Here is a 27,784-nt window from a genome sequence, read left to right as displayed (position 1 = left end):
CCCTCAAGATATGGTCATAATCTCAATTCAAATTTCTAATTGAGTTTGCAACCATAATTACCCATTTAAATACATAATAAAAGTCTTAAAATAGAAAATGACATACATAATCATGGCTAAAATTAATATTCCTTAATCAGCATTTTTAATAGTATCTTCTAAAAATAAATTGACAGCTAATCACCTCAAGACAATACAACATTTCTTTATACATAATTTAAAAGCAGTGTAAGGGAGGTAATCCAAACATAATATTGTACTTTTAAGTAATTGTCCATTAACCAGGAAACCCTTGTTTTTCCCCCTTTTTTGCCCCTTATTCCTAAACGGTTTGAGCCATAACCCCCCAAAGCCAATCCTAACCATCCCTTTGTGGTATGGAAACTTGTGGTCTAATTTCAGAGAGATCCATACACCTTTCGACAAGTTATTGTCTGGAAACTAGAAAAATGCTTATTTGGGCCCCTTTTTGGCCCCTAATTCCTAAACTGTTAAGACCATAACCCCCAAAATCAATCCAAACCTTCCTTTTGTAGTTATAAACCTTGTGTTTAAATTTCATAGATTTCTAGTTACATATACTAAAGTTATTGTTCCGGAAACCAAATGTCTTCGGACGACGCTGACGACGATGTGATACCAATATACAACCGCAAAATTTTTGGCGGTCGTATAAAAACTGCAAAGATTCCTTAAAATTACCAATTTAGTGGCAGCAACCCAACAATGGGTTGTTAGATTCATCTGAAAATTTCAGAGCAGATAGAACTTGACCTAATGCACATTTTTCCCCATGTTAGATTTGCTCTAAATGCTTTAGTTTTTGAGATATAAGCCAAAAACTGCATTTTACCCCTATGTTCTATTTTTAGCCATGGCGGCCATGTTTTTTGAAGAAACAGAAAAATAAAACACAACCTTTATTCTAGATACCCTAAGGATCATTCAACTTAAGTTTGGTTGGAATTGGTTCAGTAGTTTCAGAGGAGAAGATGTTTGAAATAGTTTAGTTTACACCGGACGGATGACGACGACGGACGCCAAGTGATGGCAAAAGCTCACATTTCCTTTGGAAAGGTGAGCTAAAAATTAAACTCGTGACCAAACACTGATGATTAACTCATGCAATACAGGCATTCATGAATAAATATCTTGTTTTATTGCTCATTGATTATTTTTCTATATTTAAATTCTAGGCTTAGTTATTCTATAAATAATCACATGATTGATGTTAAATAAAGTCATCATTTGTACATCTCAACTATTTGCTTGACCAGCCTTTTTTAACATTTTAAGGTAGCAATACACAGTTAGAAGTTTAGTTTCGCATTTTGGCCATGGTGAATTTTTTAAATATGAAAGTTTTTGTACAATAAAATTGATTTTTAGATAGTTGAAGAATAATATGGCCTTCCAAGTGGGTTTATATGAACATTTAGATTGTTTTTAGCATGTTTTATAGGCCATTTGTCTGTTTGATAGTCCGTATTTTCACATCCATAGGTCCAGAAATTAGTGTAGTATTTTCAACAAAGATTTGACCCTCGATCTTTTCAATTCAATTTTAAGGAAAACGAGCAGAAATGCATATAAAATTTTATTTGACCTTTTGATAGATACATGTGTATGGTTTCAGGAAAGGTATTACTCTAATGGATTGGAATTTTCCTTTGGACCAAAATTTTGAGACTTTTGTGGCATGTTCACCCCCTTTTTGCAATATTTTGTATCAAATAAATGCAGATTGTTGCCATGGTTACACCAAAAAGAGATTATATTTCACCATTATAACTATTTGAAATAAAATCTATGGAAGATGCTCTTTCCATAAATATACACATGCATAACACAAATATAAAGTTTTATTTATTAAAAAGGAAGGGAAAAAAGGTGGTTAGAAATTATGAGTGTCATTTTTAAGGTTTTTTCCTAACTGTGTATTGCTACCTAAAGTTTAAAATTGGTTTACATGCATCAACAATTGACAAATTTAGGAAAACAGTTTTTTTTCTTTATATTATGATCACATAATTATCGCCCCTTGAATGAAGGATTATTTTATATTACAGTCACATAATTATCTCCCCTTGAATGAATTATCAAAAACAGACAATAATCATAAAAAATTTAAATAATTATCACAGGCTATGAACTAATATAAAAAATTGCTGGATATTGCACCATAATTCCTAAAGCAGACTAATACTATAATTGGAATGTCTGTTCTACTTTATCTGTAACCATATTAGCTATAGACAGAGACGATGTTGCTGCTGGTGACGGAGCATTCCTTACGTGTAATATCCTACTGCCGAGATCTCCTGTACCGCTGTCAAATACAAAGTCATCTACTAACTGTCCTTCTCTATCTAATGCTTGAGCTCTCACACCTGATGGACCCCTGAAAGTATACAAAATTTATCCAATGCTTTTTATTTAAAAAGACATAATTGAAGTAGTTGGCAGCAGAAGTATAGCTTATAAAAAATAAAATTGTGTATTTTAGGGTTTTCCAACCAACCCTAATGATATTATGTGGATTTTTCAACCGTCAATTTTTCACTATAAGAATAAATTCAGTTGTTCCTACTGAAAGCTTATTCTATGAAAATACAAAATACAAAATTGATCAAAGCAATATCAATTATCATCAATTTGTTCATTGACAGATTACAAACTGTGAGCTGACAGTAAAACAGTAGATTTTACATTGGCACCAGACTATATAGAGAAAAGATATTGTCTGTCTTGTGACATTTCTCGCACTTCACAAAAAATAACCCCCAAAAAAACACAACTCCAGAGACTACTTTCCTTATCAATATTTGCTTAGAAACCATAAACACACCTTCCCCCTTTTTTTTATCATCAGTAGACTGGACTTTATATCTTCAGATTCCTCTATTTCTGCACTTTTGTACTATTTAGAACAAAAACACTTCAAAAATTTGGTTGACCTTAGTGAAAAAGGGAATAGCATATGAAAGTATGAGACTATTAACTCAATAATCACCACTGAAAAGGAATACCAATGTCTGGCTGTTGACTGCAACTGTCAAAACAAAAATAACACATCCCACCTCTAGATCTGTGCTGCTACTTCAAATGCTTGTTATGAAGCTTGAAATGAGCTTTGAATACTGATTATACAAATTGCTCATGTTTATATCTTCATACAATATTTTAAGATTTAATTATATGTCTACCTGATGACGTCTTCCCTGGCAAGATCTGGTACATATCTCTGTAACTGTTTAACTGTTGCACCAATATAAAAACCACGATACATTTCTTTTATACCAAAAGCTAAATTTCTTAAAGCAAGCTTTCTCAAACCTCTGGAATAAGAAAGAATAAATAATTTTTTTTTTCTTAAATTTCTATCTTATTCATAATAACAGTAATACATGACAGGTGTACATACAATCAAGGTAGCAATGATTGTATGTTATTTTATCCCTTTGTCAATCAGTGGACAGGGCATATAGCATTCTCTATGTTGTGACATTCCGCTTTACCTAATTCAAACAGCTGGTTTTTTTTTTAAAAATAATACCTGTAGATATGAGTTAATTTAAGGTAAACAAGTGTGTAATGATCTAGTACACATTGGTGACTTACAGAATGAGTTCAGCTTTCCTTTTGAAAGAAAATCCTACTTTCACATAATTTTAATTGTTCATTATAACACACCCAGATTACTGTGGATTCATTATCATTCCTTATATACCAATTTTCGTGGATTTAGTGGGTATAGGTAAACCTAGAGTTTAAATGTTTATAAAGAATAAATTTTCTATAAGCTTGTGTGTAGACTTTGGCAAAACCACGAAATCAAATATCCACAAAACATAATCTTTCCTCAATCCATAAAAATTGGTATCCATGAAAAATAAATTAATCACCAGTTACCCTTAAAATTCACATTTATCTGACTAATTTTCTGGGACACATAGAGTTAACACAATCTTAATTTTTTATGTGTTTTGCCATCATGACATTTTGTTTTGTCTTAAACATTTTTTTCTCTCTCTTATAAACATTGTCTTGTCTCTTTTTAAATCAAGTTTTTGTTTATTGTCATTTAATACGTTTAAACCTTTCTTGTCTTACAAATACATACCTAAAACTTAAAGCATCAAATGTATCTTTCAAATTAAAATCTGTTAAATTGTATCCTTCTCTTTTAAATGACAACACAGCATTGGGACCTAACCACACATCTCCATTCATTCTTGGTGTATAATGAACTCCAAGGAAAGGAAATCTGGGGTCTGGTACCTAGAAATTAAGATTACCAATTAGTAAATCTAAAGAGCACGACAAATAATATCATCTACAAAACCTGTTCCAGAAAATGAAATGAATGTATGTTTTGAAGTATTTTTAGGATATAAAAGTGTTGGCTGTAGCATATTCTAACACAATGCTTGGCAGTGAATTAATCTCAGATTACCTGTTTTTGTTTTCAATTTGAATGAGTAATGAATCGTCCCAATTGGATTCCTACTTTCCAACAAACAAACTAAAAAACCAATTACAAACTTTAAACAATGTTTATGTACTGACAGAAAAGTCTCCCAAAATGTTTGACTTTACATAGAACAGGTTGTAGTAAGGGTTAGATTTGACTTTACATAGAACAGGTTGTAGTAAGGGGTAGATTTGACTTTACATAGAACAGGTTGTAGTAAGGGATAGATTTGACTTTACATAGAACAGGTTGTAGTAAGGGGTAGATTTGATTTTACATAGAACAGGTTGTAGTAAAGGGTAGATTTGATTTTACATAGAACAGGTTGTAGTAAGGGGTAGATTTGACTTTACATAGAACAGGTTGTAGTAAGGGATAGATTTGACTTTACATAGAACAGGTTGTAGTAAGGGGTAGATTTGACTTTACATAGAACAGGTTGTAGTAAGGGATAGATTTGACTTATTCTTCCTTTTTTCAACAATGATTTAAACTAATAATGAAAGATTTTTGTTCATGACTATTCTTAAGTTGAGATAATACCATACTAAAACTAATTAATTTATCATAGTGATTGTCTGCTTGTACAACACATGTGCCACATGTGGAGCAGGATCTGCTTATCCTTCTGGAGCACCTGAGATCACCCCCAATTTTTGGTGGGGTTCATGTTGCTCAGTCTTTAGTTTTCTATGTTGTGTTTTGTATACTGGTGTTTGTCTGTGGGTATTTTTCTTTTATAGCCATGGCGTTGTCAGTTTGTCTTCGACTTATGAGTTTGAATGTCAATCTGGTATCTTTCGCCTCTCTTTTACCTGAATCTTGCATGCCTCCAACTCAAAAATATCATTCAAAACTAGGCATTTTTTGTCATTTTTTTTTTTAGAAAATTTATATCTGTATATATATACAATCATTTGATCTGAAAAATAGGTGAATATTCATATAAATTTCAAAGACATTGCAGCTGAAAACTTTGTACATACTACTTGTAATCTTTTATGCATTTTTAGGAAACTAAGGCCTTTATAACACGCTTACGGAGAATCAAATGTAAAGACCAGATATTGTTCAATTATCTCCCTTGTTACAAACTTTCTGAACATCTTCCCAATGTTTACATACTGGATATATATTGCCTCTAACAAGATCACATTTTTCTTGTTTTAGTAACAAGTAATCTCCCCTGAATGGGACTATTCTTGGTTCCCTATTACATCCTGATAGTTCTGCCAGTCTGTCTGAATGTAGTCCTCCACAAGTCACAACATATCTACACTGCACTGCCTAAAAAAATAACTTTATTCAACATTGTCATTCAAATTTTGTAACATGCTCAAAATCTATGTTCAAATATAATTTTGGCCATTTCAGGGACATAAGTTTTATTTTTTTGTGTAACAATAAGATTTATGACTGCCTACCTACCATAAAAGAAAATCAAAGATCGTTCATTCATTTACAGACATACTGACTTTAAAGTCAGATGAACACATTTTTGGTGACCTAGTCAAAGTACATGTACAAAGTTTTGAAATTTGGGTTTCGTGGCCCATATTCAAAATGTGCATATTGTCATAAAATATAGATATCCCAAAGCATTCAGAATGTTTCAAACACTTCTTTTCCATATAACTACTTTCAATTATTTATAAAGCTCATAATTGGTCCTTAATCTATGCTGTGTAAATCTTTTTTTAAATATATTGAAAAAGGCTGACTATTAATGGCTTGCTGAATTCCATAGATCTATGATTAAAAACATTCAGTAAATAATGATAAACATATTCATGTACTAAACAAATTCTCTGTCAATGCAAATACAAACTTATTGCTGCAGTTCTTGTTTTCACTATTATAGTGGTGATCCACAAAAATCTAAAAGTAACATAATATATGAAGCATTCTAAATGCTAAACATCAGAAATAAGAAATAATATTAATATTCTGAAAACAATATGAAGTCAATTTTTGACACTTACTTGGTTATCTCCCCTCACAGTAACAGGATGTGTGATGCCACTTGATGATTCTGGAGAACTTTCTTTTGTAACATCCAAAGATTTCACTTCAAAGTTTGTATAGATTTTACCACCTGCTTTCTCAAATGTCCTTCCATAAGATCTTGTTACTTCTGCATAATCAATGATCCCTGTATGAGGGGAGTGTATGGCTTTCAATCCCTAAAAAAAGATATTTCTCAATTGCAGTGTTCCAGCTAGGATTTGAAAATAGAGGGGCGCGTTTTTAAAAAAGGGCACTTTAGCGCTTTCTCATTGAAAAAAATCAAATACTTAATATTACCACATAATGACATATTTTTAGCAAGCATGTAGCTAAGTTAAATACTCTATACTATTACATACATTGAAAATTGTGTAGGTTTGGTTGTGAATTTAAATAAGAGTGCCAATGAGACAATTGTCTTTATTTCGATCTTGAGAAATAGATTAATTCAACAAATAAGTTTGTTAATTCAACTTTGAAAGTTTAATTATTATCAATTCAACAAGCATCTCCGTATATTTCAAGTTGAGCGTATCTAATAAAATCAATAAGTTTGTCAAAACGGATTTCAATAAGAAAATTGATACAAAAATCGGACTTTCGATAGCTCCGTAATCGGCACAATAATAAATTAATTCAACTTTGAAAGTTTATTATCAATTTAACAAGTATCTCCGTATATTTCATGTTGAGCGTATCTAATAATATCAATATTAAAGTTAGTCAAAACGGATTTCAATTTAAGAAAAATGATATAAAAATCGGACTTTCGAGTGCTCCATAATCGGCGGAATTTACAATAGAAGAACAATTGCGATATCTGATAGAAACCTTTCTTCTTCTCGATTTTTCATAAAAGTAAAGAATTAAATTATTTTTTTACCTTTGATGGTCATTATTCTTGAAAAAAGATGTAATTGACTGACAAGTCTTTGATATTTTCTTCTTGTCATTTTCGAGTTGGTCAATTTTTCTCTTTTTCGTCGGCATTTTGCGTGTTGACGATTTACAATATACTATTGGAATGATTCTTTTTTAACGAACGTTATTTTATAAATAACAAATACAATAGAAATGGACATCGTTCACATTTATTTTATAAATTCTATTTTGCATCGTCAGGTGTTAAAAAAACAATTCATTTAACTTGGATGTTTGGTGCTTCAGGGCAAAGGGATTAGACAGGGTCGTAAATTTCACCTGATTAAGTAATTGACTCTAATCAAATAGGTGATTATATACAGGTAACAAGTGTCAACAATTTTGATCTGTTATCTTAATGAAGTGTGTGTATAAAGAACTCAACAAAATGGCGACGATATGAGGTAAAAAAGATCGGTTTTTTTAAAACTTTTTTCAAAAGGGCACAGAGGGGAGCAGGGGCGCTTAAAAAAGGCAGAGGGGCGCAAAATTTCGGGGGCGGGGCGCGGCGCCCCTCCATTTCATGCTAGCTGGAACACTGAATTGGTATAACATCATTTCATGCAAATTTCCAGATTTGCGAAAATATTATTGATAATAAATGGTGAATAGGCTTTGTTCAGAAAAGTTGATTTTTCATCTTTTTCATATTGGAATAAGAATACATAATTTGAATTGCCAGGCAAGTGTGCATATAACTACTTTACAGCAAAGATATGGAGAAAAAATGCTGTTTCCCCTTAACCTCAATTTTTTTTTTAGGTAGAGGATGACCTTATTAGGTGCCCTTGTTACTCATAAAGTCAATTAAATTATCATCTAATCAATATTTGAATACAATTTCAATTGAAAAAAAAATGCTTTTTTGCTATGAAATGTCAAATTCTTGAAACCCTAGCACAAATTTCACCTTTCTGCTGGTAGCAATCAGTATTTTTCTCTTTAATCTGCCTAATGACATAAAAGTGAGGAGCATATTTGGTTATCTCTGAGAATTTGTGTTAGCTGATGAATAATTTTCATTGATTAAAATCCTTTAAAAGTTGAAATTGTTGAAAAATTATACACTATTGCTATACATGTAAATACATCACTGTTTTACATTTGAATTAGTCATTCTTTGGTACTGTAAATGTATGAATACCAACAATTTCTATAATTCAAAATTAAAGTTGTTATTCTTTTAAATGTATATTTTCAACTTCCAGCCTATGAAAACATGATTTTTTTCCCTCTAAAACATCTTTTAACTTCTTGGAAGCAGGGAAGTTAAGTTTGTTTCTTAAAAATATATTATATAGGGTTTTAACTTCTTTAAATGATGGAAAGGTTTTCTCATGTAATTTTGCATGGCCCTAGTCTTGTTCATATCAAAGATAAATGTATGCACAGTTTCCTGTGGTATGCAATGATCTGGTATTCAAGTTGCTGCTGGCACTCTAATCATCTTCTGCATTAAACTTGCATAAAAAAAGCTTGATCATTATACTCACTACACAGTTCGGTTCATATTCTTTAATTTCATGGGATTCAACCATTTTTAAGTCCTTGACCCCGTTTTCATTTCCTCTTTTCAATAGGCCCTCAAGTCTTGGAATTTCTTCTGGTGTGACTGCCACAATCAGCTAATAATATAAAGTATCAGTTCAAGCTAGGTGTTAAAACTTCTTACGACTATATCTATTTTTAGCACTTAATTTTTTTAATGTAAGAACCCTCAAAATCATTAAGTTTTGATCCAATTTAAAATTCAAAATAATTTTTGGGAGACTTTATTTTTGTTATTTTGTGTTGTTGTGTTGTTCTCTCAGTTATTTTATACATCACACCTCCTTTTATTCATTAAAGATGTACACCGCCAGTCATAAATACATGTCATGTTAAAATATATCTGTAAATGCTTACTCTTGCATGTAAGAGTTTAATTGGTAAAGTCTAAGCATTGTGTCTTGTTTTGCAAGACAATTTGGTTACTGTGGATTCATTATTATTCGTGTAATACCAATGACACCAATTTTCATGGATTCCTCAGGTATAAGTTAACCACAAATTTAAGGTTCATTTAAAAAAAATGTTCAATGAAGAAAACATTTTCCATAAGCTTGTATACAGAATTTGAGAATACCAAAAAATTAAATATCCACAAAAATACAATTTTTCCTCAATCCACAATTAAATGCTCCACTGGGCGCAGCTTGATACGACCGCAGAGGTCGAACCCTGAACTGTTGGGGCAAGTATGGACACAACATTCAAGCACTGAATTTGCATTGTGATTAAACATTTGACACAGCATAGGTTTCTGACACAGAATGAATGTGGTCTACTAACTTAAAATTTTTTGAACCCCCTTATGATTCATCACCCCCAAACTCAATCCCAGCCTTCCCTTTGTGTTACAATGTATGGTGCCTTGCAGTACAATTTCAGAGAGATCCCTACACTTGAACACAAGTTATTGTCTGGAAACTAGAAAAATGCTTGTTTTTTTGCCCCTTTTTGGCCCCAAATTCCTAAACGTTTAGGGCAATTACCCCCAAACTCAAACCCAGCTTTCCCTTTGTGATATGGAACCTTGTTGTACAATTTCATAAAGATCCATACACTTACACACAAGTTATTGTCCTGAAACTAGAAAAATGCTTGTTTTTTTGCCCCTTTTTGGCCCCTAATTCCTAAAATTTTGAGGCAATTACCCCCAAAATCAATCCCAGCATTCCCTTTGTGGTATGGTACCTTGCAGTACAATTTCAGAGAGATCCATACACTTACACACAAGTTATGTCTGGAAACTAGAAAAATGCTTATTTTTGGCCCACTTTTGGCCCCTTATTCCTAATTGTTTTGGGCAATTACCCCCAAACTCAACTCCAGCTTTCCCTTTGTGATATGGAACCCTGTAGTACAATTTCAATACACTTACACACAAGTTATTGTCATGAAACTAGAAAAATGCTTGTTTTTTTGCCCCTTTTTGGCCCCTTATCTCTAAAATTTTGAGGCAATTACCCTCAAAATCAATCCCAGCCTTTCCTTTAGTGGTATGGTACCTTGCAGTACAATTTCAGAGAGATCTATACACTTGAACACAAGTTATTGTCTGGAAACTAGAAAAATGCTTATTTTTGGCCCCCTTTTGGCCCCTTATTCCTTAACGTTTTCGGCAATTACCCCCAAACTCAATTCCAGTTTTCCCTTTGTGATATGGAACCTTGTAGTACAATTTCAGAAAGATCCATATACTTATACACAAGTTATTGTCATGAAACTAGAAAAATGCTTGTTTTTTGCCCCTTTTTTGGCCCCTAATTCCTAAAATTTTGAGGCAATTACCCCCAAAATCAATCCCAGCATTCCTTTTGTGATATGGAACCTTGTGGTACAATGTCAGAGAGATTCATACACTAACACACAAGTTATGTCTGGAAGTTACAAAAATGCTTATTTTTGGCCCCTTTTTGGCCCCTAATTCCTTAACTGTTGGTACCATAACCCCCAAAATCAATCCCAACCTTCCTTTTGTGGTATTGAACCTTGTGGTAAAATTTCATAGAGATCCATTCACTTCAACTAAAGTTAAGAGTGCGAAAACCAATGTGTCTTCGGACAACGACGACGACGACGCCAACGTCATACCAATATACGACCACAAAAATTTTTTTGCGGCCGTATAAAAATTTGTATCCAAATACTAATAAATGAATCCACAGTATGCATTTGTTTCATTTACTAATAAAAGCCATCCTTGAAAAAAGTTTAAAACAAATTTGCTCAAAAGCAGATCTTGGAGTCAAAGACAATGCATATTATATCAGTAACTGACAACTTTAAATCTTTATATGTAGAAAATTAATTCAAACTGATTTTTTTCAGCAAAAATTATCACAAACTGATTTCTGATTGAATATTTTAAAAATGTCATCAACACATTGAGATATTAGACAGTTACCTACCTTACCACACTTCTTATATGGCACATTATTTTCATCACAGTATTTATACAGAAGTTCTACACCCTCCACACACAGCTTGGCCTTCAGACTACCAGGTGTATAGTATATACCAGCATGTATCACTCCACTGTTATGTCCGCTCTGGTGAGGGGCTACAATATATCAAAACAATGACTTAATGACATAAAATTCTTCTGAAATAACGACACACAAACAGTAAGGACTACAGGTATAAAAAAAAATGTTGTGTTCAGTTGAAGAAAAAAAATATATTAGATGTGCATTCTTACTAAAAGTGATACTTAAAAAATGCATAATTAAAAATAAATTGTTGATTTAATTCACTAACATGATTAAATTAATGTATAAAAATATTTTTGTCTAATTTTGCTAGTAAAACTAAAAGATTTACTGAAATAATGCATAAAAATGTGGTGTTTCAGTTGAAGAAAATGCCATCTCTAGCAGCTTTTATCTATGCTAGTAAATGATCATGAAAGAGCAGCCTTTTAATGGTCTACTATCCATATATATTTCCACTCTTTGAAGTCTTTGAAAAAAATAATTCCATTTGACATCTTGTATAAATCCTTTGCCACTATACATTAAACATTGACCCATTTATCAATCACAAGAAGACTTGTTGAAGCAAAAGTATACCTCCTCTTATAAGACTATCTGCATCATAATACAACTACAAATGGACTCAAAATAGAGGTGGTCTTTCTAGAGGAATGTTTATACATTAATAAAATAAGCACCCTACCTGGCCCTTCTGAAACAGATCTTGTGTAAATAATGCACTTTAAACAATGAAAATAAACTCAAAACACACTATCCTTTCCCAACCTTAAAATGTGCCCTGTCCTCCACTGTCACCCAACCACTTTCAATTTCTAGCTGGAGCACTGCTATGGGACAGGAAAATAACTTCTCATGTCTTATTGTGCACAGGATCTTTTAAACTATAATCATGTGGTATTGTACTTTAAATTAGAAACTCCCGAATGGTGGTTTGTAATGAATTTTGTTTCTGTTTCTGCACTATTTTAACTATTGGCTGAATCTTTATGACAAAAATTACAATACTGATGCTTTTTTAGTAGATTACAAGTTTTTAGTTATTTTTTGCAATTAAAACTAACCTTGCTTTAGCAACATGATCAATGTTTAAAATGATTTTGTTGACCTTTCTGTCAAGAAAAATAAAAAAAACAGAGGAATGTGCTAGAACCTGTTCTGATATTATCAGAAATGAATTTCTCGTTATAATTTAGAGAAACAAAACTGTTTAAAAATTGCCTGCCTGCCTGTTTATAATTGATAATTCAAGGAAGAACACTGATGAGGGGCAGTAGGAGAGGTGTCATCCCAGGTTCTTCCACCCCTCACTGATAGGTAAGAAGATCCTCAATAAACAGATAAGAATTTGCTTTTTTAAGAAATATTTGAATCCTTATTTTGGGTCATGATCTGCCAAAGTAACTTCTACAGGTTGGCAATTGTGGAAATATCTAAAATAGAGGTTTCAAGAGTGGCACAGGTAAATATAGGTAGTTAATAACTTATTATTTACATATTTTAGATTCCTTTTCCAGTACTGCAACTGACAAATTTGGATGTCGTCCTAGTATTTCTCTTGCTGTTGCCATACCGACAATACCGCCTCCAACAATGACAATGTCATAACTTTCTTGTGTGGAACTAAGTAAATAAAAAATACAGTCATTTCACAAACTCTACATGCAAAAAGTTAAAATTTTCTTAAACAACAGATATTTTGATTTTTACTAAAAAAGACATCACTTATACATAAATGATTTAATATGCATGTAGTATCAAAGAAAATATATCTATCATGCATAAAGGGTTTCATATATATCAAATACTTCCATAAAGAGTGATAGGTTAACTTATTCAGACCTTTTAAGAATGAATCCTCTTTTTTGCCTAATAGATTCTCAAAGAACCCAGGCAATTTTACTATGATCAAAGGTTGTCATAATCATTCAACAAGATCTAGTGACTATAATTTTTTATACCTCCTATAAAAGGGCAACAGACTTTATTATTATAATGCTATAAAGGATTGGAAGTTGTTGCCAAATGATTTAAAGAGCAACAAAAATTTTGAATCTTTGAAATCTGGTGTTAAAGATTTTTTTATCATAAAAGGAAAGCAACAATTTTATTAGCAAATTATATTTTATTGAATGCTTGAATGTTCCAGTCAATGTCATTATCAATTATGATTTTAGTATAATTAGTATAAAACCTGCAAAAGTCATGATTTCTTATTTATAACTGTATCTTAATATTTTTAAGAATGTAAAATAAATGGACCCAAAACTGAAAATAAGTTGTAAGGCTTTCATGGGCAATCCAGATTTGGTATTAACAATTGTTTTAAAATTTTATGATTTTAGTATGTTTACATGTCTGCTATTGTTTTACACTAATTTTGCAATGTTTTTATGTTGATATTCAATCAATAAATCTATCAACATGTATCTATACAGAAGGTGCATGACAGTTGTAAATAATTTCAGAAATGTTTGCATGATTGATTATGCTATAAAAAGAACACAAGTATAAGCTTTTACATGTTTCACTTCATTATCATAATTAGAAGTCCCATTACAAAAATGAGAATAAAACTATATATAAAAAAAAATGTAAACAAAAAATCAATGCAATAGCAGTTTGCTTCTATGAATCTTAAACTGAAGATTTTATATTAAGTACAAGGTGATAGGGTTATTTAGTTCAACTGGGCAGCAGAGCTTATAAAAAATATTTTCTAGTATCAAAAATAAATGTATGCTACTCCAGCAAAACCTGGGAGTTTGAGTGGATAAAATCATTTGATAAATTTTAACTTTTTTATAAGCAAATTATAAGGTAATCCAATCTGATTAAAATACAGATCCTTTGTTTAAGCTTTGCTTACAAGCAAATCCTTGTAGGCAAAGCTTGGACACACAGGATCTGTATTTTAGAAGATGAAAAACATTTTATATTAGATTGTAAATCAAATAGGGTACTGAAAAACAACTTTTTTGATAATTTAGAAATAATTTTTCTGTTCAAGATTCACCATTTCTTTATTCTTTAATTTTTTAGGTAAATTTCTCTATTATTTATGGACACATAAGTATGATCAAATGATTGAAGGATTAGCTCCTCCTTTATGCTCTTATATTAAGAATAATTGCCATGTTCTTTTATCTATATAATTCAACTATCAATGATTTGCGAATTGTCATAATGAGATTCTAAGATTGTTACAAAATCATACCTTAACGAAGTTTTCAATTAAAAAATCATTACTAGACTGTAGTGCTAGAATAACAAAATATGAAACTTTATAAAACAACTAACAATCAACGGCAATTAATTTACTTTTCTATAAATTTATTGTTTTAATAGGGGTCTCACTAATTTGCGACAAGAAGCGTCAAGAAGAATAATTTAGTGACAATAAAAATAAATTAGCGACAAGAAGACTAATAAAGTGCCAATAAATCTTAATATTTATTATTTAAAATAAATAAATATAGAAACATGCATTAAAGAGTGTTTTTTTTTAATATAAGTGTATTTTAAAATAAAACAAAATTTGAAAAATCATTAAACAACAAATAATCAGCTGTAATCAATTGACTTTCTAATAATTTATCCTTTTGATAGTATATAAACTTTATTGTCGCTCATTTTTCTTCTAGTTGCTTTTTTTTTTCTTTTTGTTGCTTCCTGATGCCTTTTGTCGCTTAAATTCTTCTTCTCTAATTAGCGAAACTGGTTCCTATAATTGTATTCTGGCCCCCCCCCCTTTTTTTCTTCTTGTCGCTGTAAGAGTTGCCTGTCCTTCATCGACTCATGGTTTTTAATTTATTTTAATTTTGGGGGGATAATATTTAAGATTTTTGTGGTTGGACTGATCCTCTTAATTGCAAAAAAAAAAATAATAAGGAAACGCAGTTCAAAGGTTAATGCAGTGACATTTACATAAGAACTTATTTGTGAGTACTTGTTGTCTTTCTTTCCACTCTAGTCCTACACGGTTCCTTTTGATCTTTTTATGTTGGTATTTAGTTCTATCACACTGACATGTTTTAGTTTATCTCATTTTGCAACTAAATATATGAACTTACCTTGATAGAAAACGGTGATTTGTTGAGTTTGAAATCTGTGAGTTTAAATATTGAATTGATATATGTTGTCTTTTCTTACAAACTGGTAAAAGATTGAAAAGTTTTCTAGAGATCCTGGAGGCTGCCATTGTTGTTGTCATTTTCTCTCGCAACATCTCGTGACCCACGAGATAGCAGATGATAACAACCGCTTCCTTTGAAACGGCATTGCACTTCATACAGGTGCGACTATGGATGAGGAACTTAAATGTCCTGAGTGTAGAAAATTTTATTCCAAGCCCGTCTTTTTCCCATGTTCTCACTCTGTTTGTTTAGAGTGTGCTGGAAATATGCAGGAGTCTTCACAGGAATTTATGTCTCAATTTGAGGATAGTTCTTTGTTACAAATTTTAGGGGATACAGATCTTCTTAAAGATTATGATAAATTAAGTTTAGTTAGTGAAACTGACAGTGGAGTTGTATGTAATAGTAGACCTAGTAGCTACATTGGCAGTGGAAATATTTTACCTTCAGTACAGGGAAGTTCTTATATTGTGAAATGTCCTGTCTGTAAAAAACCTGTATTTTTAGATGAAAGTGGATATAAATCTCTACCCAAAAATACTATTCTTGAGGCTATTGTGGAGAAATATTGCAATGAATGTAAACAATTACAAAATAATACAAGTAAATGTCAAATGTGTGAACAAACTGATCATTCTGATGCTAAAGATGCATGCAGCATGTGTGAACAATGTGAAATTTTTTATTGTGATACATGTAAAGATGTTTGCCACCCTTCAAGGGGACCTTTGGCAAAACATAATATGGTGGGACCAATTCAAGGGAGAGCTATATTACGGGCCAAAAATAAAGCTAGTGAGGCAAAATGTATAGATCATGAAGAAGAACATCTAAGCATGTACTGCTTATTTTGTAAACTGCCTGTGTGTTATGTGTGTCGACAAGAGGGACGTCATGTTGATCATGATGTTCAGGCCCTTGGGGTTATGTCAAAAACTCACAAGGTAAGAGGAACATAACTAAAAACATCCTTTATGTCATGTAAACAACACATTAACAAAACATTAATGTCAAGATACAAGAGTCCAGCATGTGTTACTTGTTTATAAAAAGAATTCATTTTTCAAGTGATACACATATTTTTTTTTTCTTATTCAATAAACAATTTATAAAATTAATTTGTTGCCATAAATCAATGTTAAGTTTTAGGAAGTATTATTTACGAGGGATTTTACCCAATTTTCCATGGTTATCATGACAAATAAACATTAAATTGATAAAATAATTGGTACAATGTAGATTTAAAACTAAACCAAAGACAATATCTAGCAAAAAATACAGGGTAATTATACATGTATACACACAATGTATGACTGTGTTTTGTCTTTAACAATACATATGTAGATAACACAGTTACTTTAAAGAGCACAAAGAAATTTCAAGTTTAAATTATATTTCTATTTGGGAAAAATTAAGCCACAAAAATTCTTTGTAGATATAAGCCTAAAATATATTTATAAATGTTTTAATTGTTAAAAAGACACAAACTGATTTCTTTGTATACAGGAATTTATGTAATTCTAAATCAATAAATTCTACATCATGTTATTCATTGATGTCAAATCTATTTCATACATGCAAAATCGTTTATGAATTGAGTGTTAATTTGTTATTTGCTATGAAACAGCATGAGTTGTGAATTCTGACACAAGTATCTGATAATTTAAAATAAGCAAACTGTCAACATACTCAGTAGGTATCATGTGATCCTAATTAAGTCTACTTAGTGATAATGCTGACAATAATTAAGATAAATATTTTTCATCTCTATATACATGATATGCACAATAAATTCTATTAAAACAAAAGCTTTCCCTATTAACTTTATATAACGAGGAAAAAGTCTTTTGTCTGTATTAAGTTTGCATTTATGTTAGACTGTCAGCAATTATGACGAAAGTGATACGTGTCTTAGAAATTAAAAGGGGTTTTACTGCTATTTAACAGTCTTAAATCTGTCAATAAAATGTTGATTTCCAACATTTCATAACCTCCACTAAAGAAAAGAAAAGAAAAACTGAATATTCAAATTAATTTGTTTTCTTATCATGCTTATGTGGGAAAATTTTTTCCTATTTCTTCAGTTTAAAGAATACTTATTCATGAGGGCAATTTGAAAAGAAATTCAATTCATAAAGAAAAATATAAAATGAAGATTATCTTAAACCATCTTTGGAATTCCTTTATCACATTTTCTATCATCCATTGGATGGGTTTGAAAAATTTTGACCAGCAGTGACCAATCTATTATCATCTGATAAATTACATCCATTATTCAACATTCCTATTGACATGTCACATTATACCCATATCTTGCAATATGCAAATTATTCAAATTTGACGAATTAATTTGTAATTTGATAGTATGATAACTAGTGAAGCGGGATTAAATTCCCCATAGATGACCATAACAACAAAGAAAGAAATTGAACTATCACAATGAATAAATGATGGGCTTCAGCAAACTTTCTCACATATATTAAACTGTGAAAAAAGATGTGTACACCAGCCAATGTAACGATAACGTAATTTACAATCACTGGCGACTGAGGTCTCGTCACTTTTTAGATGTTTAATCAAAATCGATTCATATGGTTTTGGGCATTGAATGTTCAAACAAGTTTAGAGCAATACTTGAGGAAGTGTACACAATGAGTCATTGTTTATATTAGCTTAAAATTACATTTAAATTTGTAAATAGAAAATCAGGAATCAATGAGCAGTCATAATCACATATGAATTTTTTATAAGTTAGCTGGTGACACATTGTTTCATTTGATATTTGATATTTTGAGGTTAAGTGGATCATCTCTGCAAAGTGTTATCTGTTAATAGCGGTGGTAGCTCTTTAATGTTGTTGGCTTCTGCATCAACACCTTTTTCAGTGATGATTAACGAGATTGCTGATATTTTATTAAATTTCTTGAATTTGAATCTGCAAAGCTTTTAAGTCTCTAAAATCATGAATTAAATTTTGATTATTAAAGCAGATGATTAGATTGGTGTATTTGAACTTTGAAAGGTATATTTATAAAATTTATTAGGGTATGATCTACAAATTACATTACAACTTTATGGGATTGACTTTTGTTTAAATATCATTTTTTTTTCTGGTGACAATGTAAAAGTTTATGAAATGTATATTGTTCAGATTATTGTTAAAATACTTAAATACTGATTGAAAAGATATGAAAAAGAAAAAAAGATAATTGACAAAATTTATTGTATGATTTTTACCATAATTGATAAATTCAAAAAGACAGGTACAGTTTGTAAGAAAAAACACCTGTGCACTTAACCAGCTCACCTGTGAAAACCTCCAGTGTCAAAGAACAGGAAATGCCCTCTTTGTAAGGATATTACTTTACTCAAAATATATTTAATAAACCTTCGATTAAAGTGGAAATAGAATGTAAATCTTCTGAACGTAATTTTGGTTTGATATTATGATCCAAGTACCTCAAGTACAGCTATCTTAAATCAAAATCTTATCAGAATTTAATTTCTTGAACAAATGTTAATATCCAAAAACTTATATAATATAAATTTAGTTAAGATGATAACAGGGTGTTTATGATAATTTAAAAATGTGAAACACATTGTTATACTATGGCAATTACTTGCTATCTTTTAATTTGGTAAAATGAAAAGTGCTGCACTCACATTATCTTTTTTTTTAATTAAAGTGTTAGATAAGAAATGTACATGGCAAGCATCTTTCAAACTGCATTGTAAATTTGATGTGTCCTTGGGTTGATTTTATCCATCTGAGGAACATATTGTCTTGAGCTTGCAGTTAGGGGTTGCTTAGTTTTTTTAGTGTTTAAAGCCTAACTCTTACTTTGAGATGGAGAACGGCATTATGAGGGTAAAGGCCAAATTATGACTTTACAACAGCCTGCAATAATGTTTTTGTATTCAGTTATTAAACATATCTTAATACACTTATCAATTGTATTACATGTATTATTATAAGAGGGCCAAATTGATGTGTAAACTTCCTTGAAACTCATTTAGATGAGTCTTGGACTGATTTGGACTTGTCAAATTAACTTCAAATTTAAGATTTGTGAAATGCTTGGAATAATATTAGGTCTTAAAAAGTGGTTTTTTACTTCACACCAAATATCCAGGTCACTTTGTCAGACTATTTGGTGTAGCAATTGCATTATTGCTAAACACTGCTGATGGTCAGTTTTCAGAGGTCATAATGTACATGTCATAGCCATACGCTGTATTTAGAGTGTTGAAATTGCTTTAAGGTCCTGCACTGTTTATGTCATTAATTTCATTCGCCCTTCAATTCTTTATGCTGATATAAAACATAATTTTCATCTAACAAGCTTGACATTCTTCTTCACAACTAATTGGCGACTGCAATATATCTGATGTTAACGTTATACTTTAAGCTTAACAAAAGGCTATTCTAGTTAAAAGTGACTTTAAGCTCCAGGTTACGCCTTCTGTAACTTAACTCTCTTTTACACCTTCCATTGCCTACAATGTAAAATTAAAAACTCATTGTAGTCATTATAAAAACTCATTTGTCACTGATTTTCTTTTGTATACAAACATTTTGTACGGTATTTTAGCTTCTGTAATACTCATTAACATTACGATTGCATTACGTTCTCTTTAAGTTCTTTTATTTATTTTACTTTACTTTGAATTTTAAAGAGAAAAAGGGAAGAGGTTTATTTGAACTCTTTTAGCAGTTTTGGTCTATGTGCAAATCTTAGTTTTGCAAAGAAAATTGTGAAATAAGCAGATGTTTTAGGTTACAAGTTGAAGTATAAAATATAATTTAGAAATGCAAAGTTTTTCTTTGCGACATAATATATGTTTGAGCTGGTTTTCATGTCATTTAAGGCATTCAATGTAAAGTCTAAACAAAACTGTTGGTCTGTTCATTTTACACTATGTAGAAATTTTGAAGCAAAATCATGATTTCATATATTTGATTTTAACTTAACTGCTTCAAAAGACTTCTTGAAATACAGTACAACTATAGCTTGCCCAAATCTCCTCACACTGAATTATATGTACATGTAGCATTATTCTATCTCTAGTTTTTTCTACTACATTTTCTATTTTTGTGCATGTACATGTAATCTGAAGTTTGAACCAGGAATTCTAGTTGAAGATCTTCTTCTTACCAATACATGTATTAACTTTTCTGATCCTTAGTCATTTTCTCTCACCAACAGCATACTACATATTTTAAATCTTGCAAAGTTATATACATTGTAACAGTAAGTACATATTAAACATGTAAATGATCTTTGATGTATCCTCAAATAAAAAAGTTTCATAAAGTGTAAGTTCTAATCGGTCCTATCACATACCAAACTATAGAAGCAGCCTTTGACACCTAAAGTAATTCTTTATGACAAAAAAACATCTTTGAACAGAAGTAATGAATATATGACATCACATGCATACGTTCTGTTACCTTACTGAAGAAGTGGTGGTCCATAATCAGAACAGAAAGTGGATAAATATCTCTCCAGTTAACAATACATTATTTTCTTTGTCTAGTTCTAGGCAGTATTGTTAGACATACAGTTTGTTGTATTGTTACATAATATCAATACTAGAAGATGTGTTAGTCCAGACGGAGTAATAATGAAATCTCTGTCAGATCTTAATATTATTGTCAATGATGTATATAGCCTCAGTAATCATTTGCCATCTCTGGTATATTTGCAGAAGTCATATAATTCCACTGACGATAAAATTTCTAATGGTAATAATGTTTATAATATCATTGGTCTTGGAATTTCCAGATCAAATTGATGATTCTTGCATGTGTTTACTCTCAATTATATTTTGTTATCTATGTCACTTTCTAATTTGATTTTTTGACAGAAAAACCAAGTTTATACATGCATACATGTTTTCTACCTTAGGGGAACATTTAGTTTATGGAAAATTTCAAATTGCTTGATTGTCTTAAAAGGTTTTGTCATTTGGCATATATATTGGAATAATAATTTATACTTTTAATTTTTCAGTCAGTTCAAATGTTTCTCAAAACTAACATACCAAAACTTGTTTTCCCAAGTTTCCAGTACAGTAGAATATACATGTACATGTATGACTACCTTTTCACAAAAAAAAAAGATATTTTGAAATTGATATAAATTATATTGAATTGTTTAATTTCTTATCAGGACATTTTTTGTGGAGATTTCTGTTGGCCATTGCAATTGAGACTAACTAAAGTTAGACCAATCTTTTGTCTTCTGATTTCTTTAACAATTACATATATCGTTTTTAGAAATAATCAATGTTTGAATATTTTCAAGCAAAAAGTTACTTAAAATTAGACAAATTATCCAATCTGAGATTTTTACCGTCTTTAAGTCTTATTTTTGGTTTATTGCTTTTCTTTTTCACTGGATTAATTCAGATCAATGACCATGTAAGTAAGTGAAGGCAAATAAAACCAGAATATTGGTAATAATTGATTATCATTTATTTCTATGATGAGATTGATTGACAAGTGTTTTGGTGATGTAAATTACAAGGTGTAGAGAGAATTGCCAGATTTACAGAAATAGCCAGTAATATCATATCAAGATGGACAGCTGGTGAGCTGTATATTGTAGGTGTAGGAAAATATATCAATATTTATTTGATTGACCCTCATATTTTTTTGTCTTGCATCTCTACATATAGGTTACAATCAATAAATTTTAAGTCTGTTTTATTAGAATTTTAATAAATTAATGTAAGAAGATTGTAAAGCTTAAATTCTTTATATTAGCAGCCTCTTTTTGTATAGAAATCTATGGACTTTCCCTTTCAGTTTTTTTTTAACCAATTTTTTCATCCTTTTCTCAGTTTTTGTTTTTTAAACAATAGCACATGAGCTCAATACCGGATTTTCATGCAATTACATTGAACCTTACATTTTGTACACTATTACAGTTATTACCATTCAGAATATATTGTAGTGTGATTGAAGTACATCATTGAATCGTTTGGTTATTGAAATTAGCAATATGTCTTTATATTGTCAACAATTTATTTGTCTATACCCTGGTGAATTTAAACTATACAATCGCTCAAAGCTTTTCTTATATTTCCATAAAATATCTGGATGCCAGTGCCATGAATAGAAATTTAGTCTAGAGAGGTCTATCTAGAGAATACCAAGTATTGTGAAAGCATACTTATCATTGTTACTTATGTCTATAGGGTATTGTCATGGACTGTTCTTCAATTACTGTCTTGTCATTTGTTGAGATATACATAGAAAATTGCTGTAAAGTCATTTTATCTTCAAGACATGATATGAAAGGCAACTTTATGCTGAAGTATTTAATTAAAGGTTTGGCTTTTCTCATTTTAAGAAATAGTTTTTTTAGAAGTTGTAGAAATTATAGAAATATTTGAATTGGAAAAAAATCTGCACATTAATTTGAATTTTACATTGTAAATTGATGTTATTGAATTTAAATTGCATGTTTTAAACATGTTAGCATCATTGAGAAGTGTAAATATTTGAAGTAAAGTCAAGCTCTAGGATAAGCATCAGTTATATCTATAACGAAAATTGAATATGAAACTTAAATATTGAATGCAACATAGGTTTTGACAAGTTACCAGCTCATTTTAATGTGAGAGATGCATTCATTTACTTTTAAATATTGAACAGTCAACAAAATACCCCACAAAAAAACAAATATTTAGCATCATGAAGCCAGCTATAAATCATGGTAAACTGGGGTGCCCTAGATGGTCAAGCATTTTTTATGCCCCGCCATAGCTGAGGGGGCATTAAGTTTTACCCTTGTTTGTCCGTCTATCTATCTGTACATACTTATGTACGTACGTCCCAAAATTGGTTTCCGTTCTCTAACTTTTGTTTGCCTAGACCAAAGGTTATGAAACTTATGTACAATGCTTATTACCACAGAGCACAGATCAAGTTTGAATTTTGGTGGCGTCACTTCTACCGTTCTAGAGTTATGCCCCTTCACAAGTGAAAAAAATGCTGAATTTTTCGTTTCCGTTCTCTTACTTAAGTATGCCTCAACCAAGTGTTATGAAACTTATAGACAATGCTTATGACCACAAAACTCAGATCAAGTACAAATTTGGGTAGCATCACTTTTACTACTAGTATTCTTGAGTTATGTACCTTTATAACATATATGCAAGCAGGGGCATCATCTGTGTCTCATGGACACATTCCCCATTTATTTTCATCTATAAGTGCATGTGGCACCTGTCACATTATTTAAGTCAAAAGTCATAAATGAGGAAATGTGCAGGGAATTGTGGCTACAACAAAAGGAAAATATCTGGTCATATGTGCCACAGATATTTTGTAAGGACCTACCAAATTATGACGGTGTCCATAAAACATTGGAAGAGGTAAACTCAACTTTTCCTTTAGAAGCTTTCTTGTAAGCAGCATCTCTCTTTAAAAATAATCCTGATAGGAATTACAAGGTCTGTTATATCTAATTAAAATCTCCTACATATAGGAGTGAAATGACCTGTCTTATTTCCTATCTCATACTATGTTGAAGCAGTGTTACTCCAGACAAATTGTTATAAAATCTCCATCAGGAGATAATATAATTGACAATGTTTTATAGCCTCAGTGATTATTAACCATCAGTGGTATATTGTAGAAGACTTATATTTCCGGAGGAAATAAATTTCTCATGGTAATGTGTCTATTACATCTTTGGATTTCCAATACAATTCAGCACTTTCAGGTTTTCCTATACATTTAATTATTAGGTATCGCTATAATACTATACACACCTAAAAGCGGTAGTAAATTTCTTCTTCAAACTATAATTTTACAAAGTAAACTTGATGAACTGTTGGCTGGGTAAGAATGAGAAAACAAGGTCTTACAACCAAAACCAAACATGTGTGAATCAGTTTTCTTTGAACTTGCAATGTTGAAAGATATTGTACATGTTGTAAGAAAAAGTAGGTATTGAAATAATATTTCTAAAAAAAACCAGCTCCTGTTAGGTTCCATAACCTCTGATTTACATTTGTACTAGAGTTTCACCAGAACAACTTTTGTTTCAAATCTAAATTGGTTGTCAAATGTTATGCTTTGGTTTAAAGTCTGAAATAATTGTTTCCAGATTTTCAAAGATGAAATGTTATTTATAATAGATTGATGGAACACCATCATCTTTTTTGGACATTTTTGGTTGTTGGTTTCTGAGGTTCTTGTTTCAGACCAAAGATAAATCACTTGCAATGAAACAGGCAAAACCAATTGAGAATTACTTCCATTAAATTTATTTTGAATAGCTTTTTGTTTAAATTTGACTTTTTATGATAAAATGGAAACAGATGGAGAATTAAAAAAGTAGTCAGCCATATAACAGCAAAACATAAGCTTGATTCACAAAGGACTGCTATTGTGATTTGTTTTCTATAAAGTACATGGTCTCTGTCATAGCTGGCCACTAGGTAATTAATCATTGGTCATTTCTGAGATGTGTATTGACTGACCAGTGTGTTTGATGTAAATTACAAGGTGTTGAGGGAATTGTCTGATTTACAACATCATGGCGCCAGCATAGAAATTGATTACAACAAGTAATTCCCTTTAGATGTCCTTATCTACATAGGCAGCTGGTTAAATATATACTTATACTTATCAATGCTTACGCTAAAAATATCTTGCAATGTTTTTATTGCTTAACTATGAGTAAATGATGAAAATTTAGAAACATTTAAACTCTTGGGGCCATTGTATACATGTTATGATAAAAGCCTTAAAAAGGAACTCAGTTTTTTGTGTGTGTATAAAATAGGTTATGTACTTTTGGACACAAATATGTATGGCAAAGATAGGTGAATTTATGAATATACTCCATAGAGTAGTATCTGACTGACAAAAATGCTATTTTAATGGTTTTAAAAAAATGATGTTAGTTCAATTAACCCTACGTTTATGTTGTTGTAAAAGACTTAACAACATTTCAGTTCAGCATGTTTGAGATATATGTAACTAGGAAATCTTAAATTGTCATTCATGGAAGCTTTACATAAAGTAAGTACATATTTGTTGAGCATTATGGAACTAAAAATAAGATTCCAACTTAAGAGTTAATGCATATGACACCCAGGAAATCTGACAAAAGATTTTAGATTGATTGATTGATTGATTGATTGATTGTTGCTTGCTTAACGTCTAAGGAATTTAGACATTACTGTAAAACATTAATACTTCAACATTTCGTGAGAAGATTTATAAGTTCTCTGCTTAGTACTTCAAAAGTAGAACTGAAACCTTACAAATAGATTTTGTCTTAAGCTTGCCATGTATTCTTTTTACTAAATACATATTGATTTGTATCTAATACATACAAGCTGTAAACTTGACAGTGTGAAGGCCTCAAAGCAATTCTTTTCCATTAAGTAATTTGATATTAGAGAATGGAAAGATCTGTAAATAAGAGAAGTCTATCAATTGGGGTTGATGTATACATATTGCTTTTCATGTCTACAATGAATGTATTACTGTCTTGTCAATTCTTTGGTACATGTAATTTTTTCCACAACTTTGTTCTTTTTATATATGCACAATAAGGTTATGAATGAAAGGAGACATGGGGTAGAATTGATGTTGCTTTTTTTAGAACTGATATTGGATATTTTTGCAGATCATTAGTTAAAAATACATTTTCTTTGGAATTAAATAATAAAGATGAATGAAACAGGCAGACAATTCCATTGGGTTAAGATATAGGTATGAAAAGATATCTAAAGATAAAAGGTTTATTTTTCCGTTTCAGAATCTCATTTTTTTTTTATTGTTCCTAAAATAAGAATTAAGCATCACATCATTGGTTGAATTTCAATTGTTTAGGATGTTTTTATCCAATCATTTTTTTTTTTGTGTACACCTGATAATATTAACCAGAATGCTTTGTTTTTAAGCCAGCTTTCATCAGGTGACTTAGATTTACCAAAATTCCACTTGATCAATGTTGATTTTATAAATTGACTACAGCTTGTTCTTCATGTACTGATCACAAGCACTTGTCTCAGAAAAAATTTTCCTATATACATTAAAGTATATAGGAAATTTTTTTCTGAGACAAGTGCCTGCGGTACTGATAGAGTTTATAGGAATTGACTTCATGCAAGAAAGTAAGGTACATCCTATATCAATAATATTAGGAGCTTAAAGAAGATATTCTGTTAAGTGGAATAGAAATTCAATGACTTGACTTACTAGCTTATTAAAATTCATCATAAGTTATACAGAAATACTCCTTACTTATGAGTGATTTTTATCACAAGATTTTTATGCCCTAGCCGTAGTGGTGGGGGCATTAAGTTTTACCCTTGTCCTTCTGTACGTATGTACGTCCCAAAATTGGTTTCTGTTCTCTAACTTGAGTTTTCCTCAACCAAATGTTATGAAACTTATACACAATGCTTATTACCACAAAACACAGATCAAATTTGAATTTTGGTCGTGTCACTTTAACCGTTCTAGAGTTATGCCCCTTTATAAATGGAAAAATTGCAAAATTTTTAGTTTCTGTTCTCTAACTTAAGTTTGCCTCAACCAAATGTTATGAGACTTACATACAATGCTTATTACAACAAAACTCAGATCAAGTTCAAATTTGGGTAGCATCACTTTTACCGTTCTTCAGTTATGTCCCTTTATAACTATATGATATGCAAGTGGGGGCATCATCTGTGTCCACATGTGGACACTATCCACATTTATTTAATATAATTGCCTTTATTGCAGTAAGATTTTAAAATGTAATTTAGGCTGTAGCTTCAACTTTTAGCATTTTTTACTTCAAAATATTAAAAAAATTGGAGTAAAAAATTATAGCATGAAGTAAAAGTATTTCAATGTTTCATCTATTGTAAATTTTTCTTTACAGACAGAACTGTCCCATGGATTACAGTCATTATCAGAGAAAGCCAAAGCTGGGACAGAATTTATACAAAGATTAAAAGGAATGTCAGAAAAAGTCCACGTAAGTTAAATTTCCATGGAAACATTTTGAATGGTTTGAGAGCATCTATTTAGCTAACAACATTAGTTTGACAGGGGATCTCCTCTTTTTGAGATCGAAGACAATATTTTTGAAGATAAATACCACAGTATAATTAGATATTGTCACTTTGACAAAACCAAAACCATTATTACAATGCTGAGTGCATGATATCTCTGATATAGACAGGTTTAG

The 27,784-nt window shown here is 30.8% G+C and overlaps 2 protein-coding genes across 2 annotated transcripts in view; one reads left to right on the top strand and one right to left on the bottom strand.

The window, feature by feature from the left end:
- Positions 1–1,136: 1,136 nt before the first annotated feature.
- Positions 1,137–15,727, bottom strand: LOC127738570 (L-2-hydroxyglutarate dehydrogenase, mitochondrial-like). Its single transcript, XM_052249862.1, has 9 exons — positions 15,510–15,727; positions 12,932–13,059; positions 11,356–11,507; positions 8,896–9,027; positions 6,457–6,657; positions 5,600–5,761; positions 4,124–4,281; positions 3,207–3,338; positions 1,137–2,401 (listed from the first exon to the last, which is right to left on the bottom strand). Exons 1-9 carry the CDS (start codon positions 15,725–15,727, stop codon positions 2,206–2,208), a joined length of 1,479 nt encoding a protein of 492 aa, XP_052105822.1. The 3' UTR covers positions 1,137–2,205.
- A 12-nt stretch (positions 15,728–15,739) lies between these two features.
- Positions 15,740–27,784, top strand: part of LOC127738564 (E3 ubiquitin-protein ligase TRIM9-like) — a 62,728-nt gene continuing 50,683 nt past the window's right edge. The window contains exons 1-2 of the mRNA XM_052249853.1: positions 15,740–16,516; positions 27,476–27,571. Of these exons, the coding sequence (XP_052105813.1) occupies positions 15,740–16,516; positions 27,476–27,571 (873 nt within the window). The remainder of the gene's footprint in view (positions 16,517–27,475; positions 27,572–27,784) is intronic.

Source organism: Mytilus californianus, unplaced genomic scaffold (genome assembly GCF_021869535.1).
Source record: "Mytilus californianus isolate M0D057914Y unplaced genomic scaffold, xbMytCali1.0.p SCAF_4, whole genome shotgun sequence".
In the NCBI taxonomy this organism is placed as follows: Eukaryota; Metazoa; Mollusca; class Bivalvia; order Mytilida; family Mytilidae; genus Mytilus; species Mytilus californianus.
The sequence above is the reverse complement of the archived record's forward strand: the minus strand, read 5'-3'. Positions and strand labels throughout refer to the sequence as shown.

Bases quoted from the DNA above. Each gene is read 5' to 3' on its own strand.
- LOC127738570 (XM_052249862.1), bottom strand. From the start codon at position 15,727: ATGAAGTGCAATGCCGTTTCAAAGGAAGCGGTTGTTATCATCTGCTAT. The intron at 9,028-11,355 runs GTAGGTAACTGT...TTATATTATTAG, and splicing joins CATATAAGAAGTGTGGTAAG to CTGATTGTGGCAGTCACACC. The intron at 3,339-4,123 runs GTATGTATTTGT...TTCTTATTCCAG, and splicing joins TTTGATGCTTTAAGTTTTAG to AGGTTTGAGAAAGCTTGCTT.